The 17,836-nt window shown below is 43.0% G+C and overlaps 1 protein-coding gene across 1 annotated transcript in view; it reads left to right on the forward strand.

Annotated features, from left to right (window-relative positions):
- ptprt (protein tyrosine phosphatase receptor type T) overlaps positions 1-17,836 on the forward strand; it is a 318,930-nt gene that overhangs the window by 157,931 nt on the left and 143,163 nt on the right. Inside the window, 1 exon segment of the mRNA XM_056395774.1 lies at positions 2,459-2,568. Within this exon segment, the coding sequence (XP_056251749.1) occupies positions 2,459-2,568 (110 nt within the window).

Genomic DNA, 17,836 nt, shown 5'->3' on the forward strand with positions numbered 1-17,836 from the left:
TGAGGACACGGCAGCCATGACAAGGAGAGAGACGCACCTTTTTAAAGATTAACACGAGTGATTTATTTAACAGAAATCACTTAAACACTCAACAAAGACTCACAAAGCATGCAGTAAGATCAGTGTGAGGTGCGTGCTGTGTGTGTGTGTGTGTGTGTGTGTGTGTGTGTGTTGTAGGATGCACAGAATAGACAAAGAATAGCAGAAGAAACTGAGGCTGCCTGCAGAGAGAGAGGATGATTAACGGGGTGAACGCGGGGCTCAGGTGTCACAGATGAACATGCAGCAGGTAGCAGGATGAATCAAAGCACCGCCACACCAATAACAACAGGGGTCGCCACAGTGGTAAACTTCATCTACTGAACAACATGTGCAGTCACACATTAAATATGAAACTTTTATCATGAAGTTTATTGTTGTTCAGTTAATTAAAACAGCTGCTGTAGTTCTCCTCTGATGAGGATTTGAACAGCCTCAAATTAAAACCCAAAGTTGACGCCTCAATCTCAGAGTCATTGTTTCATTTCAAGTGCCGTTGATTAAAGAGGCAACACAACAGAAGAAAACAAACAAAACATAACGTCTCTCTGTGCTAACATGTACAAACTGCACCGAGCAGCCATGAACTGGAAACCACAGCTTCTAGACGTCAGGTGAAAGTTTTCCCCTGACAGGAGGCCGTCGCTCCGATGACATTGAATCAGTAATTGACTTTGTGAGCTAATAAACTTTTCGTTTGAGGTGTTCCATCCAAATGAGTTTGATTCGAATGCAGGGCTCCCGGCTGCGAGTCAGAAAATGTGCCGGCAGCCCGAGAAAATCACAGCGGCTGCTCCAGTTCTGTCTCAGCAGTTGTTCCATTATTCACCGTCCACAGGGCTGCTTGAAGATTTATCTCTACACGACATCATTACAGCTTGTCTGTCTCCTGTTCGGCTCCGGATGAGGCCGGTTTAATTTCACCACATTACAGCGATACCTGAGAGTGGAAGCCGGTGGTTAAACTCGCCCTGACGTGTGTCGTGAAGCGTCAGAAAGCTGATTATGAACCCAGCAGAAGCTCTGATGAACTTTTTCTCACACTGGAGATTACGTTCAGCAGAAAGTAATAATCTACAACATTTTCATGTAATTGAACAAGCGATGAAGACGGCAACAGCTTAACAGAAACCACGCTCATCATAGTGTCGCATTAAAAATGTCTCTCAGCTGCGTTTCTCTGTCTCGTTTCATAAAACCTCAATCAACAGTTTGTGTTTGATGCAAAGAAGCTGAGTTCGGTTCTTGTCAGCAAAACCTAATATATACACTACAAATGAAAACTCAGCCGTTCGCAATATAAGAAATATATTGAAATATCATGTCATATTTAATAGTTGTAAATGTCTTTCACGGTCAGATTTCTCTGAAGCGAGCAGCAGATCTCATCCTTCCTCACAGACACACACAAAAAAACTGAATTTGATTTTGGGCGACTCGATATTTCTGATGAGTCGGTTCCCAGATATTTGAAACTTTTGCTGCAGTTAAATAATATAATTAAATGATGACAAACTGAAGTGAGATTTAATATACACACTTCCTCCTCTCTTCTCCTTTCAGCCTGCCCTCCCTTCAACATGCTGCCTCCCTCAGAGATAATATTTTTATGAATATTTAGGACCAGAGGATGACGTCTGTCCCGGTCTGTCACCAGTGTATCTGTAGTCTGACTCAGCGGATGTAGGCTGTGGGTATACACCTGCCACTGGGCGCCTGTTCCAGGTGGCGTCCTCCTCCCCTTCCTCTTACAAAATCCCGCTTCACTTCAGAAAACAACAACAACCTCCCAGTTGCAGCCTACGGCTAAAAAGATGACGTGTTTTTGATGAAGTTGCCATTTTAATGACAGCGCTCACCTCCCCACGTGCAAAAAGTTCCACTTACGACACTATTTTGCAGGAGCATCGTCGCTGCGTCCTGAGCTCAGCGCCGCCTGTGAACATTGTGATTGTTCTTAAAGAAATGCAAATAAGCCAGAGAGTTTTCCCCTGTAACACACTGATAGTGGGAGCAGCTGGAGATCTGGTCTGGTTATGTGAGACCAGCCTGTTTCTGGGTAAACTTTGCTGTATTTCATGATGATTTCAGGATGTGAGGTTTAGACTTTTCCTTTTCTCCATGTTACTGTTGTCAGATATTTAGCTGAGGTGAGGGAAGCAGAACAATATGAATCTAGAACACCTTTTTATTCTGAGATCATACTTTAGGAACCGTAAATAAACGTGATAGTTCTGTAGCTTCCTGCTAAACATTTTACTTAGATTTGGCAGAAGAATCTACTTCACACTTTCCTTCAAATGTTAAAATAAAATATAAAGTATGTTTGTTGCCAAATTGTTGGACGCTCTCAGCGGAGAAGGTGAATTTGAGCTCTTGCTTCTGTTCTGATGCATTATGATGTTTTGTGTCTCTGCAGTGCCCGGCTCCGTGCCCATGGAGTCTCTGCAGAATACGCCCTACGAGGAGAAGATCTTCATGCAGTGGAAAGCTCCCAATGAGACCAACGGGGTCATCACACTGTACGAGGTCAGTCAGAGGCTTTTAACGAGGCTCACACTGGTTTAAATCCGCACGGAGAATATTATCTACAATCTGCATGTAGCACATTAGTATTTACTGCGGCGTTCAGGAGTGAGCACAGATAACATTTTGGATTGAAGGCATTGGCCTATGACTGTGTGAAGCGGAGGGTTGCAGGTTTGATCCCGGGTTTAATACTGATCTCACGTCCCAGATCTCTCATTTCACCTCCACTGGCCTTTCAGCAGTTTTTCTTTTTTGCTTTCTTACAACTGCATCAGAAACGCCAACGTCCGTCCGTCGGTTCAGTCTCATCCTGCAAAACACTTCAGAGATGGAACAGCCGGAGGATTACATGGATATGGACGTAATTTTACAACAAGATGTGATGCAGATAATCAAAGGAGAGACTTGTTGAGCAGCTTTTTTTGGGGGGGGGGGGGTCTAGTTAGAGGGAAGAGGAGACGAGAGAAGGATAAGTGAGAATGAGAGGAAGGATAGGAGGAGTTCAGGTAGAAGAGGGTAAGACCCAGAGACTCTGTTCACATGGATTTTTTTTATTATGACACAAATCTGATGTTTTCTAATCTACAACACCAAAAAGCTGCGTGTGGAGTCACGGTTCAACATTCCTGAAGTTATGCATCTACATGATAAACCTGCCGGCAACAAAGTCCTCCAACCTGAATGACCACATAGGTCCTTTGTCCCCACCCTGAACTGACCTCTGTTGCCATGGTTACAAAGAAAACATCAGTCAGGTTGAAGACAGGATCTCTGTGCAGGTTATGGCATGCCACACGGAGTATTGTCATGTTAAACAGGTCTAAAGAAGAACACTGTGTGCTGCAGCATTAAGATTCCCCTCACTGGAACTAAAGGGTGGAGCTCCAGATAAGGGTGTCCACATTCTTTTGGCAAGGAATGTGAATTTTAGATCATAAATCAGATTTTTTTTTTTTTTTTTGCATAACCATGACAAATAGTCATGTCATAATGTTATTTCTTGTTATAGTTTTGCACCATGCCAGCTCAACAGACCAACGTCACAGCGGGCAACAACAAAATTTACAAAAATTATCAACACAGTGTGAAGAAATTACAGATTTGACATCATCACAAAGGCGTCTATAGATGTGTCCAACCAGTGGAGCCTTCGATCACACCTTATCTACTGAAGGTAGCATGCTAACCTTTCCTGTCCTGTAATACCACTTTATACCTCACGTGGCAATAGCGAGTCACTGTAGAGTCTGCCGTCGGTGCAACATGAGAGGATGAGGGTGTAATCTGACCTATAAGTCAATGAATGGAACAGCAAACGCTGAAGCGCTTGGCAAAAACCACGACACAGAAGCTAAACGTCAGCGTTGCTTTCCACCGCCGAAGGAAGTTTGATGCTGAACTCGTAACGTTTCTTCTAGACCGATAAGTTGCTGTTAATGCTAACGTTAGCTATGTAGCGCTAGCACAAACTTACATACAGCACCTTTTAAAGAAAACCAAACAGTGACTTCATCTGTGTCTCTGAAGAGTTTTGTTTAAAACCATGTGGAGAGGCTCAGGTACAGAAACAGTAGCGTCTATCATTTTTATCATATTTAATCACTGTCTGGTCGTGTTGCTATCAAATCAAATGTGTTATATCCAGGAATAGACGTGAACACTCATAAAATTAGAAATGAGCAGATGTGACAGCAGGTTCTGGTGGAGGGAGGAAAGTGGGGCTGGGAGATGCAGAGAAAGTGGAGGAGAGACTTCTCCCCTGACAGTCCTTGAGACAATGTTTGGGAGTTAGTGAGATAGAGACAGACTGAGAGATGTGGGTGTACACCGTGTGTGTGTGTGTGTGTGTGTGTGTGTGTGTGTGGTTATAGACGGTTTATTTGGGTTGAAGTTGAGTTGAGCCCTCTATCTAATGAATTATTGACCTGTTCTCCGTCTCCTGTCTGCCTCTTATATCACTGCATCAAGGAGCTACCTCACACCAAGACCTGGCAGGGCTATTAGTGTGTGTGTGTGTGTGTGTGGTGTGTGTGTGTGTGTGTAAGAGAGTCAAGTGCCAAGCAAAAATGTGTGTTCTTGAATAAGTTGGTGAGTTATTGAGTGAAAAGTGTGCGTGTGAGGAGTTAGTGACAGAGTGAGTTCTTAACTTTTGTGAATGTGCGTCTGAACGAGAGAGAGTGTGAAGTGAGGAATGTGTGTGTGTGTGTGTGTGTGTGTGTGTGTTAGAAACCGATCTACGTGCTTGAGTATGTGTGTGAACATGCGCGTGTGTAGAGTTTGAAAAACCTCCACAAAAACCCAGGACAAAGTTTTCTTTCTTTCTTTCTCTCAGTTTGAAAATGTTTTTATTTCCACTTATGAAATTGTGCTTCTTTTATTATTTTTTGTTTCTTGTTGTTTCTTTCTTGTTGTTTTGTTCTTCTGTGTTTTATTTGAAGTGTTGATCCATCAGAAGATATAAAAACCATCTCAGTGTAGTTTCACATCTCCTCTCTCAGGCTTCTCTCTGCAGCTCTAGTAACAACAGGTCTGTGAGCCAATCAGAAGAGAGGAGGCTCTTTTCTTCAATGAATCATTTAGTCTGTAAAAATATATAAAATATCCAGGCTGACATCCTTAAATTGCTTGTGTGAGTTGACCAAGTCCATTACACAGAACTATCAAAAGTTACATATGAAATAGAGAAAAGCAGCCAATAGAAGCTGGAAGTAGAGAATGATTTTAACTGCTGCCTGTGAAGCTGCGGCACGCTCTTCTGTCTGCACATATGTGAATGACCATGGGATACAAACTGCTTTCTTTTACACTTGTTGACGTGTATTTAACATGTCTGTAGTATTTCTGAGAGGAAGTTGGATCAACCCACTTCACTTTGACGTTTTTACTTCTCGTTAAATTTGAGAAGTCATGTTAAAAGTTAGGACTTCCAATACTTTTAAAGGTTTATAAATAGTTGTAAATATTTGCTGCAGACATATTTTGTAGATTCAAATCAGCAGCTTTTCGGCTCGACTGATTCGGCTGTAGGTTTATTTTGTGCTTTATCTGCTGTTTTCAACTCATCTCACACAACCTCACACATCTCGTAACACAAGCACATCTTATTTTGGCAGCATCTTCTTCCCATATAATTGCCTCTATTTTCTCCCGAGCCCTTTCCACCTCCTAACATCAATCTCCAGTCTCTCTCCTCTTTCTGCGCAGTACAAAGACCACTCAGTACCATCTCTGAGACCTCCATTAGACCTCGACCCGGAGCTTAAAAAACACTCCGCAGTCTATGAACCTCCTGGGACCGTCATCAGTTTCGCCGTTTTGTGTGTGTGTGTGTGTGTCGCTTTCATTAATATGAATCTAAGCTCTCTGCCCTCTCTGCCCGGTGGAAGCGGCACGACTCGGCATCATCTGTTAAACATATCAGAGCCTCAACACAATGCGCTGCTATTAGAGATAATTACTATAATTGCAGCTATTGACAGGATTAAAGGCATCATCTGCAACATCTAAAGGGGCTCTTGTCGTGTCCTATCCTGCTCTGTTGTCTCTTGTCTTTTCTTTTTTTTTTTTATTCCCCTCCCCTCCCCGTGTCCCTCGCTTTTCAGGATGGGAACCAGATGAATTGCACCTAGGACAATGGGGGGGGGGGGGGGGGGGGGGTGAGATAGATGGGTGGAGGTGGAGAATTGTGAGGAGAGATAAGGAGAGTGAGAAGAACGAAGAGAGAGAACTGCAAAAGGAGATAAAACACATCAAGTGAGCAGTTGCAAACGTGTCAGAGAGAGAGACGGCGTTCATCCTATGGCTCGATTACATGAATTAATTCAGTGTGCAAATATGATCACTTCATCTCTTGTATCTATTACTGTAATTGCAGCTAATTACAGGATTAAAAGGAAACATCTGGGTGAGATCTAAAGGGACCAGGCCCCCCCTCCACGCTCCCTCCTCCCCCGCCACCTCTCACTCCCTCTTGTCCGCTATTCATCTGAGAAAGGATAAATGATGTGGAGGGAAAATGTGATGGAGGGAGGAAGGAAACGTAGAACAGAATGTCGAGGAACAAAACTATCACTTCTTTTTTCTTTTTCTTTTTCTTGCATGGATGAAGAACAGGAGTGAAGAGTGATTATTCTCTTCTCACAGTCTTCTGATCTTCCACCGCCGCAGTTTAATTATTGCTGTTCATTAACGCTGAAAAATTACTCGAAATAATATTAAAACTGCAATATGGCCACGTGCAGTATCCAAATTATAATCTCTAGACATAAAGGAAACGTTCGTTTGGTACAAGACCCGATATTTTTTCAGTGAAAATGAAAATATAAAAATGACCACTCCATACTTAAACCGTGAAAATATCTGCCAAAATAATTGCAATATCATATTTTTTGCATGTTGCATGTGACGAAAACATTTCCAATCACAGATTTATAAGAAAATAAATAAGGGCCCGACATGCATTATTCAGTGTCTCTGAAATGTCTCGCTGAGTAAGACCCAAAATCTGAGGAATAAACTGCAAAGCTAAAGTAGCAGAGACGTGTGGAGATGTGGGAACGCAGTAACAGCAGATTAGACCAATTTAATGCAAGTTTTTAATGCAAGTTTCTTAAATTGGCCTTTAATTGGCACTTGATCTGATCAGCATGTCGCCCTCAGCTGACGTTTAGCCCGGGTCGCCACACAGTCGCTGCCAAATGAGTCCGTCACTCCCTCCGCTTCGGGTCGGTCAGGTGGAGAAAGTGTACGAGTTGTAAACTACTAATCCAAAGTAATGAACGGGGGTGGTGGTGGGGGGGGGGGGGGGGGGGGGGGGGTGGACACCGTGGTCTTTGCTTCTTCCTGTTTCGAGTAGATTGGACTAAATTTGAAGCAGGATTTTCACTCTGATCTTCTTTAAGTGTGGCGCTGCAGTTTAATTGGCTCTCGGGCTGGACAGTAGTAGTTAGTTGGGGTTTAACTGGAATTTACAATGTTGGGTTTAACACTTGTAGATTTGAGCTGTGGGTGTTTTAAACACGTGGATATATCTGGTGATGTATCTGGATTTTAATTTGTTTCATCAAACTCTTCTGTAATAAACTATCAATATTAAACACAAGAAGGGAAATAACTGTATTGACACTTCAGGGAAAAGAAAAGGCGGATAAAACCATCTGGATGTTCAACTGAAGGCTTCCACTCTAATTGGTATAAATCATCTCCTATGTAAGACCCCCCTGTGACACCCCCCCCCCCCGACCCTCAGGATATAGCGGTTACTGAACTGAGAGCAGACGAGCACTCAAACACACACACACACACACACACACACACTACCACACACATGGATCATGACCTTGTCAATCCCTTCTTTGATTGCCTCATCAAACCGCTGAAGCCTCGCAGGTCGTCTCAGTGAGCTCGCTTCCCTCCCCGCTGGTTCTCTGTGGACTTCCTGCTGAACTCCCGTTAGCTGAGCAGACGCTGGTGCTAACATCGATTAGAATAAAGCGCTGAGGCGAAATCACGAGAGCCCGGATTTTGCAGATTCGGTTCATGTTCATGTTTCCACGTCACAGCTATCGAGGTTTTACTGCTTCTGTTTCCAAGTCTGTTTGAGGACAACATTCAGTTTCTTATTCGGTGTAAATGAATGCAGTTAGGAAAGATCTCAAAGTCTTGGACATGGGAGCTGAGAATAAGAACAAGTTGTACTGTGGAGGCCAAAAAACACCATCTCCTCTAATTTAATCTCTTAATTATGCATGCATGCAAATATCCCCTCAGAACGACAAGTGGAAGAGCTGGACTTTGCTGCAAACAAATAAAACTTTATATATCTGTCTAAAGAGCCATGATAGATAGATTGATAGATAGATTGATAGATAGATCCAGTTTTCCAGCACATGTGCCGAGTGGAGTGGATGTGGGGACAGAGGATCTCCTGAACGTCACCTGTGGTTTGTGAATATGAACGAAACCAAACCTTGGCCGTAGACGTGGTGGATAAACAGACGCTGAAGTGAGTCATTTGCATGACCTGTAATGTTGTTTAGATGTGAGGACTTGTTGAATGTGACCATCTGTGCGGTGTATTTAAAGGCACTTGACCCTCCAGCTGCTACAATACTGAGGGAGATATATAAATATATATATTCATGAGGAAGTTTTGCTGACGGAGCTTTGAGCTGTTTAATCCAACACACCCAGCGATGGGCCACTGGTAGTTATTCTGGTCTGAATAACTTTACTGTTCAATTCCTCTCTCCTCAAGCAGAGCCTTTAATCAATCACAAGGATCAATAGTGGCAGCCACTCTGGCATTTATTTCACTGAGTTGATTTCTGTAGGAAGAAGCAGACGTATAGTTGTTACATTCTCTTCCCTTTTCCCCCGGTCTCCCAACAAAAGGAATGATTGATTCTCATTAGGAGAGCAGCCGTCGCCTCCCGAGCTGATCCCGCCATCGATTCCCTTCAGTTTACTGAGCGGCGGCGGCGGCTCAGCTCCCTGCAGGGCAAACAGGAAGTTAGTGACGCCTGAAAAAAGACTCAGCGTTGGCTGGACGGATTTTCCCTCTCTCTCTCTTTTCTTATGAAATGAATTCACACGTACTTAGTGAAAGGTTTGACCTGCTTCTGAAAATAAGCTTTTATGTTGTTTGGTAACTGACAGACATCGGTGAAATGTAAAGAAATCTTTCACAGGATATTAATAAAAGTCATTTTGGTGATTTTCTAGCATTAGTGAGTATTTTCAAAATAAAGTGTCAGTTGGTGTGGGAGGTTTTCTGTCTTCTCAGGCTCCGTCCAGACGAGCGTTTTACCTCCGTTTCAGAAGCAATGTTCGTGCCAGAGCAAACAGGAAGTAGATTGTCCACTCCGTAGTTGCAGGAAATACTACTAACGAGGAACAGTGAAAGCAGCTGCATTAAAATGCAGAATTTAACTGAGGAACAAGCTGCTAGCAAAGACAACAAGGTCAGGCGTGGTTGTAATCCGTTATTACTCACCACTGGGAGTCGAGGCTGAAGAGACCAGAGATCAGGAGGCGACATCGTCGTTTCAGCTTCTTCCCGTTCAGAATAAAGAGCCTCAGCGTTTCTAAAAGTTTCCATTTTTAGGTGCTTGAAAACTGTGGAGCAGTGTGGATGTTTTTTTAATGAAAACATTTTAGTGTGGACGTGGCCTCGGTCTTGAAGGGTCAGTGAGCTGTTGTTTACCTGTGGGTCACTCCAGCGCTCCACTGTCAAAACTTTTTACTGATGAGTAGCTTGTTTGTGGATTTGACCTCAGCTGGCTCATAATGCCAGACTCAAAGCTTAACACGTCTTATATGTCTCTTACTGGAAACACACACACACACACCACACACACACACACACTACCACACACATGGATCATGACCTTGTCAATCCCTTCTTTGATTGCCTCATCAAACCGCTGAAGCCTCGCAGGTCGTCTCAGTGAGCTCGCTTCCCTCCCCGCTGGTTCTCTGTGGACTTCCTGCTGAACTCCCGTTAGCTGAGCAGACGCTGGTGCTAACATCGATTAGAATAAAGCGCTGAGGCGAAATCACGAGAGCCCGGATTTTGCAGATTCGGTTCATGTTCATGTTTCCACGTCACAGCTATCGAGGTTTTACTGCTTCTGTTTCCAAGTCTGTTTGAGGACAACATTCAGTTTCTTATTCGGTGTAAATGAATGCAGTTAGGAAAGATCTCAAAGTCTTGGACATGGGAGCTGAGAATAAGAACAAGTTGTACTGTGGAGGCCAAAAAACACCATCTCCTCTAATTTAATCTCTTAATTATGCATGCATGCAAATATCCCCTCAGAACGACAAGTGGAAGAGCTGGACTTTGCTGCAAACAAATAAAACTTTATATATCTGTCTAAAGAGCCATGATAGATAGATTGATAGATAGATTGATAGATAGATTGATAGATAGATCCAGTTTTCCAGCACATGTGCCGAGTGGAGTGGATGTGGGGACAGAGGATCTCCTGAACGTCACCTGTGGTTTGTGAATATGAACGAAACCAAACCTTGGCCGTAGACGTGGTGGATAAACAGACGCTGAAGTGAGTCATTTGCATGACCTGTAATGTTGTTTAGATGTGAGGACTTGTTGAATGTGACCATCTGTGCGGTGTATTTAAAGGCACTTGACCCTCCAGCTGCTACAATACTGAGGGAGATATATAAATATATATATTCATGAGGAAGTTTTGCTGACGGAGCTTTGAGCTGTTTAATCCAACACACCCAGCGATGGGCCACTGGTAGTTATTCTGGTCTGAATAACTTTACTGTTCAATTCCTCTCTCCTCAAGCAGAGCCTTTAATCAATCACAAGGATCAATAGTGGCAGCCACTCTGGCATTTATTTCACTGAGTTGATTTCTGTAGGAAGAAGCAGACGTATAGTTGTTACATTCTCTTCCCTTTTCCCCCGGTCTCCCAACAAAAGGAATGATTGATTCTCATTAGGAGAGCAGCCGTCGCCTCCCGAGCTGATCCCGCCATCGATTCCCTTCAGTTTACTGAGCGGCGGCGGCGGCAGCTCAGCTCCCTGCAGGGCAAACAGGAAGTTAGTGACGCCTGAAAAAAGACTCAGCGTTGGCTGGACGGATTTTCCCTCTCTCTCTCTTTTCTTATGAAATGAATTCACACGTACTTAGTGAAAGGTTTGACCTGCTTCTGAAAATAAGCTTTTATGTTGTTTGGTAACTGACAGACATCGGTGAAATGTAAAGAAATCTTTCACAGGATATTAATAAAAGTCATTTTGGTGATTTTCTAGCATTAGTGAGTATTTTCAAAATAAAGTGTCAGTTGGTGTGGGAGGTTTTCTGTCTTCTCAGGCTCCGTCCAGACGAGCGTTTTACCTCCGTTTCAGAAGCAATGTTCGTGCCAGAGCAAACAGGAAGTAGATTGTCCACTCCGTAGTTGCAGGAAATACTACTAACGAGGAACAGTGAAAGCAGCTGCATTAAAATGCAGAATTTAACTGAGGAACAAGCTGCTAGCAAAGACAACAAGGTCAGGCGTGGTTGTAATCCGTTATTACTCACCACTGGGAGTCGAGGCTGAAGAGACCAGAGATCAGGAGGCGACATCGTCGTTTCAGCTTCTTCCCGTTCAGAATAAAGAGCCTCAGCGTTTCTAAAAGTTTCCATTTTTAGGTGCTTGAAAACTGTGGAGCAGTGTGGATGTTTTTTTAATGAAAACATTTTAGTGTGGACGTGGCCTCGGTCTTGAAGGGTCAGTGAGCTGTTGTTTACCTGTGGGTCACTCCAGCGCTCCACTGTCAAAACTTTTTACTGATGAGTAGCTTGTTTGTGGATTTGACCTCAGCTGGCTCATAATGCCAGACTCAAAGCTTAACACGTCTTATATGTCTCTTACTGGAAACACACACACACACACACACACACACACACACTCTCAGACTGCTGATTAAGATCCACAAGAGAAGATCTCTGCAGAGCGACGTCTGTGTGTTTACTATTGTATTGTTTCAAAGGCAGATGAAAAGACGGAAGAACAGATACACTACACTACGTGCACACACACACACACACACACACATGCATGCACAGACGCTGCCTCGCATTTCCTTGTTTCTACAAGATCTAACAGAAGAAAGGAAGAAACAGAGGATGAAATAATTCAGAACAAAAACAAAATTTGTGCAGAAAGTTTGTTTTCAGAATAATTTCCACACACGTACAAAAACTGAGACAGAGTAAAGTCACTGATACTGAAGAGTGAGAAGCAGTGTCATCCATAATGTTTGTCCTCCCCCTCTTCATCCCTCTCTTTCCTCCTCTCTTCCTCCGTATTGTTTTTCATTTCTGTCAATAATCGTCTATATTTAGAGCTTTCAAGTCCTTGAGCTGCTGACCCCATTTACTCTGTCACCCTGCCGGTCCGGTCTGCAGGAGAATGGCCTAGTATCATTTACGTGTGTGTGTGTGTGTGTGTGTGTGTGTGTGTGTGTGTGTGTGTGTGTGTGTGTGTGAGTTTGTACTTCAGGTCATTTACCTGCCTCCAGTTGTAATCAGTGGAGTCTTAAACCACCCCTGCTGCTCAGTGTTGCACAAAGAGCCTGATTTCTAAACAACAACACGGTGAACTAAATGTATTTAGTCTCAACTGTTTGACTTTAACTAAAATAAATAAAGAAATGCATTAAAAATACAAGAGGTGGTTGAGCTCTTATTGATTTTATCCTCATGTCTAAACAGCGCTCCTGTAGGAAACGAGCCGAGACTCTTTCCCTTCTTCTAACAACACGACGACTAAGTGAGAGAAACAACTTATTTAAATGTTCCAGTGACACGGCGCTCTGGAGTTCATAGTAATTATGACTCCCTCCGGTTGGGAGCAGAGGAGTGTGACAGAGGTGTAGAGCCACTGGGAGAGGAGGCCGGGTGGGGGTGAGTGGTTTAACGAAATGTCAGACTTTAACTCTGGAGACCACTTTCGTTTCCTGTTTTCTTTTTTCCTCATAAATTTGCCCAAGCGATGATTTCTACAACCGCAACAACCAGCGTCCCCTTGGATCCCAAACCGCAGTCTTTTACCATAACCGTGTAGTTTTTGTGCCTGACGCTGAGCAACCTTTACGCCGGGAACACACTGGCTGCACGTCCGCTCGTGCATTATAAATTCATTTCTGATTTATTTTTTGGCAGAAAAACGTCATTAAAATGTTTCTGTCTCCACATGCAGCTGCTGCAGAGGTTAAAAAAGGTTTTTCTCATGTCTGTGTCAGATTCAGATTCAACCCAGACATAGGAACTGTAGTGGAAGGAGTCAGGTGATGTTGCAATCATTTCCACAACAGTACAATCTTGCTGAAAATAATTATTAATCAATAATTATTTTTTAAAAATATAATGTTTTATCAAATTAAATTATTTTTAAAAATACAAAAAAAATGTTAAAAAACTCTTCGTTGTCTGTTTGTTTCTCGTATTACCACAGATCATCATAAGTAAATAATTAATAAAAAGTGCTTTGATAGACATTATAATTCCTCCATATTGTTGTGGCCGCCAACATTTCTGAGCTTTAGTGGGTCTTGATTTGGAAAAAGTTGAAAACCCCTGGTTTACAGTGTAAATACAGTTGTTGTAATTGTGACTCACAGACGAGTGTTGACAGAAAGTATAAATAAATAAATAAATAAGAAGAAATGTTCATATCAAAGGAAATAAATGAGCAGCAGTAAGTACAGGTCTCTTGAAACGCAACTGAGCCCGGTGAAGCAAGACGCCTCTAATCTGTCTGCCAGTCGTCACAGACAGGAGGATTATACACCTACACACACACACACACACACACACACACACACACACACACACACACACACACACACACACACACACACACACACACACACACATATGAGGGGGTAATAGTCAGAGAGGATTATCCATCGAGACCCCCCACCCCTACCCTCTCTCTCTCCTACACACACACACACACACACACACACACAAAAAGGATTATGTGTGGAACTCTTAATCTCTAAACCACTGCAACTTCCTGCGCTGCAGCCAATCAGGGCTCCTCTCCCATCTCTCTCCAGCCAATCAGCTGTCCCCTGAGGCCACAGACTACAAACCAGCTTCCCAGCAGCAGCTTAGCTCTTCACCTGTCAGACTTCCATTTTCACATTATTCCCTTTTCATTCCCTCAGCGCTGAGGCCACGCCGCCGCCCCCCCCCCCCCCCCCCCCTTTATTCCTCCGCCTCAACAGGCAGTTTTATCTTCGTCGACTTTATTCTTAATATATTTTTGCTTTTAATCTCAATAAGCATCAGTGGTTACATACTGTAACTATTTGTACACTGTCTAATGGTTATTGATGGTTGTTTCTATGTTATCGTAGCAATAATTACATTTTTTTACTTTTACTTTTGTAATGTATTTGCAGTTTATTTTCCACCATCTCCTTTTTTATTTGATTATTTTCACATACAGAACATAAATTCGATTTAGGGGGGGAAATAGATTTAAAAAAAAGTTTAAAAATTTAATAATTAACATCTGAAGTAACAAAAACGACACTCTGTGCTTCTGCAACTCGCTGATTTGTGGAAAAATCACAAAACCACAACAGTCACATTTCACGTGACGCTCGTACGACTGCTGGTCTGTGGTGAGCGGCTCGTCGCTCAGTGACTGTTAATGTGGAGCAGGCGTGTGCGTGTGTGTGCGTGTGCGTGTGCGTGTGTGTGTGTGCGTGTGTGTGTGTGTGGCCTACATTAGCATCCAGAGGGAGAGCGCGCTTCCTGACGCTCGTCTTTAACTTGGCTGGCAGGAAGTTGCGGCGCGGCTGTCAAACAACCGTCACATGGATTCGCCAATTCAGGCCGTTCCCCGTCAAAAGTGTCACCGCCGGCTGATGTTGTGGAGCGATTCCACCGCTCCGTCTCTGATCACCTCCTCCAGGGTGAAGCGGGTTTCTACTCTTTGATACTTTCTTTTTTCCTTTTTTTTTTTTTGTGGTGTAGATTTTGATGTGAACTTTGGTCACAGCGGGTTGCCGTAACAGACAAATGACAGGATTCAAGAGCTTTCCACGGCTCTCGTATCCTGTCATTTGTTTCATTTTATATTCCCAGAGCTCGCCGCTCCTCCACGCCGCCTCTCGACTGTTGATTGAGCTGCCTGATTAAGCAGCCGAGGCCTCTGTGGTTGAGATTAACAGCTCGGGTATTTATGAAACTAGAATATTGTCTCTTTCCTTGTCTTTCTTCCTCCATCTCTCTCTCGTGTATATTTATCTCAACAGTGCTACGGCCAGGAAATGTTTATCAGGCTATATTTAGGCCTCATGTAGCTTTGTCCTTCTCTCTCTCTCACTTGTGTTTGCTTATCGGGAGTCTGTGACAACAATAGTGACGGCGTGGCGAGGAAATATTATCGGATTATTGTCTGTTGCTCCTCCGGTCGGGAACAATAGAAAAACGGAACGAGGAAAACACTAAAGATTCCCTTCACGTTTGAGTTTTTGTGTGTATGTAACATGTGCTCACGAGTGTACATTAGCATTTGCATGTGCGTACATATTTTATATAATCACGTCTTTTAGGGTGTGTGTGTGTGTGTGTGTGTGTGTGTGTGTGTTTGCTCTTCCATAGCAGTGACCCAGAACGTCTTGACATTTCAAAGGCGGGGAGCTGTGGAGAACAGTCTGTCCCAAATGGAAACTTCTAAAAACAGACATGTTGGAACTTAAAACAATAGGTGCGCTGGTAAATGACAGGGCGATGCAGCCCGGGGGTGTCGGGGTCCCGAGGAAGACAGAGAGAGAGAAGTTTAACTATGAGAAAGTGTTGTTATTCTCTCTGGGAAGCTCTGAGCTGGAAGGCAGGTGCAGATGTGGAGGTGCAGCGAGATAGAAGGGATTATGCGTTGTGTATATTGGGCCTTGACACAGTTAGCAGAGCGAGAGTTGGAGGGCGGGACTGGAGGTGTCAACACGCTGACGGCGGCAGCGTTATTTATGTTGGAACCTAAGAAAAAACGATTTTCTATATCTTGGATTTTATGCGTTAGAGGTTCAGGATGTGTTGTGTAAAGTTTCTTATGAGCGGGACAGGAAGTGTCAAAATAAAGTTTATGTTTTGTCAGACACTCGCTTTAGTTCAGAGCCTCAGGAAAAGAAGAAACTAAAGACTCTTTCATATCAGTGCAGGAGTGAGGAGCTGATTCCATTTAAAGACAAAACACATTTAAATAGAATCACTTCCTGTTTATAGGTGAGAAAAACATGATAAACAGAAAGTCACATGGAAGACGTTGTGAGAAGGAAACCATAAAACAGACAGCTGACGTGACATAGTGAATATAAAAGATTTAATAATGAGATTAATGACATAATTTTTAATAATTATATCATTAATATTAATAAATAACATAAATACAGATGTTGGTGAATAAAAGAGGTTTGGTGCTGAACTCACAGCATTTCTTCTAGACTGGTGAGTAAACAGCTGCTAATGCTAACGTTAGCCATGTAGCTGTAGCAAAACTTAACTTTAAGTAAACAGAACCGAGTGAAGGCACTCTCACACACACACACACACACACACACACACACACACACACACACACACACACACAGAATCCATATTAAGGAGTTTTACAGACCCAGCCCCGGGGTGCTGGTCTGTATAAATACATAGTAATATAGAAGAGTGGACTGAGGTCTGGGCTCATCAGTTCAGGAAACCAATAATGTTCAGCCACATAGTTACTGACTACACTGAAAGTTACAGGCAGTGACTGAAAGCTGCTTCATTCATTTACACGGCTGTAATCTGCTGCGGCTGAGAGCATCTACTAAATGCTCAGAGAAAAAAAAAAGTAAAACAAAAAAAGTAGCGAGGTAGAAAACAATTTGAAACTCAGCTGAAGTGAACGGTGGTGAAATGAAAGAGAACAAACACCTCACAGTTCCCACTTAATTCAACATGACAGAGAACTGCGGCGCTGAGATAGAGAGGGATGAGGCCTGCGCATATTTTCTAATAAAACAAACAGGAGCACAGAGAATAAAAAATGGAAAATGACAAAACTGAATTGAAATAGCATTTCTACGGCACCAATCCCACGACGCCGCCTCGTAAACATTGTTTATTTCCATAAAACTTGGCTGGAGCTCAGAAATGCTGCCGCCCAGACACACACACACACACACACACACACACACACACACACACACACACACACACACACACACTCTGCAGCGGTGGTGTGTTTGATGAAGAGGGCTGCTGCGTAAAAGCTACGGCTTCTGATATTAACCAGCATCAATCTCCTGTGTGGACAAACACACGCAGTGGTATCTGCACACACACACGTGTTGGTACACCAAGCACACACACACACACACACACAACACACACACACACACACACACACACACACACAGAGTTGTTGTTGTTTAGAAACTCAAAACTCAAAGTAAAAGGTGTCTACCACAACAGTGCATCAACTCTGTGGTTGTTCATATTAATAACTTGTCACGAGATGGATTTTGTTCCAGATGTTCCAGATGCAGATCTTTGATGATTTAAACAACTAGCTGGAGAATATAATATAATATAAACATCAGCCGGAGATTTCTCACAGAGACAGAAAGTTCTTTTTATGAATGGCCTCTTAACTCATCTGTAAAACATCTTTATATTAACTATTAACCATTAATTAAATTATTTTGGGACATCGCTCATTAATCAGCGTTACTGTAAATGTGCCAGTG

The sequence above is a fragment of the Seriola aureovittata genome, chromosome 2 (assembly GCF_021018895.1).
Source record: "Seriola aureovittata isolate HTS-2021-v1 ecotype China chromosome 2, ASM2101889v1, whole genome shotgun sequence".
In the NCBI taxonomy this organism is placed as follows: domain Eukaryota; kingdom Metazoa; phylum Chordata; class Actinopteri; order Carangiformes; family Carangidae; genus Seriola; species Seriola aureovittata.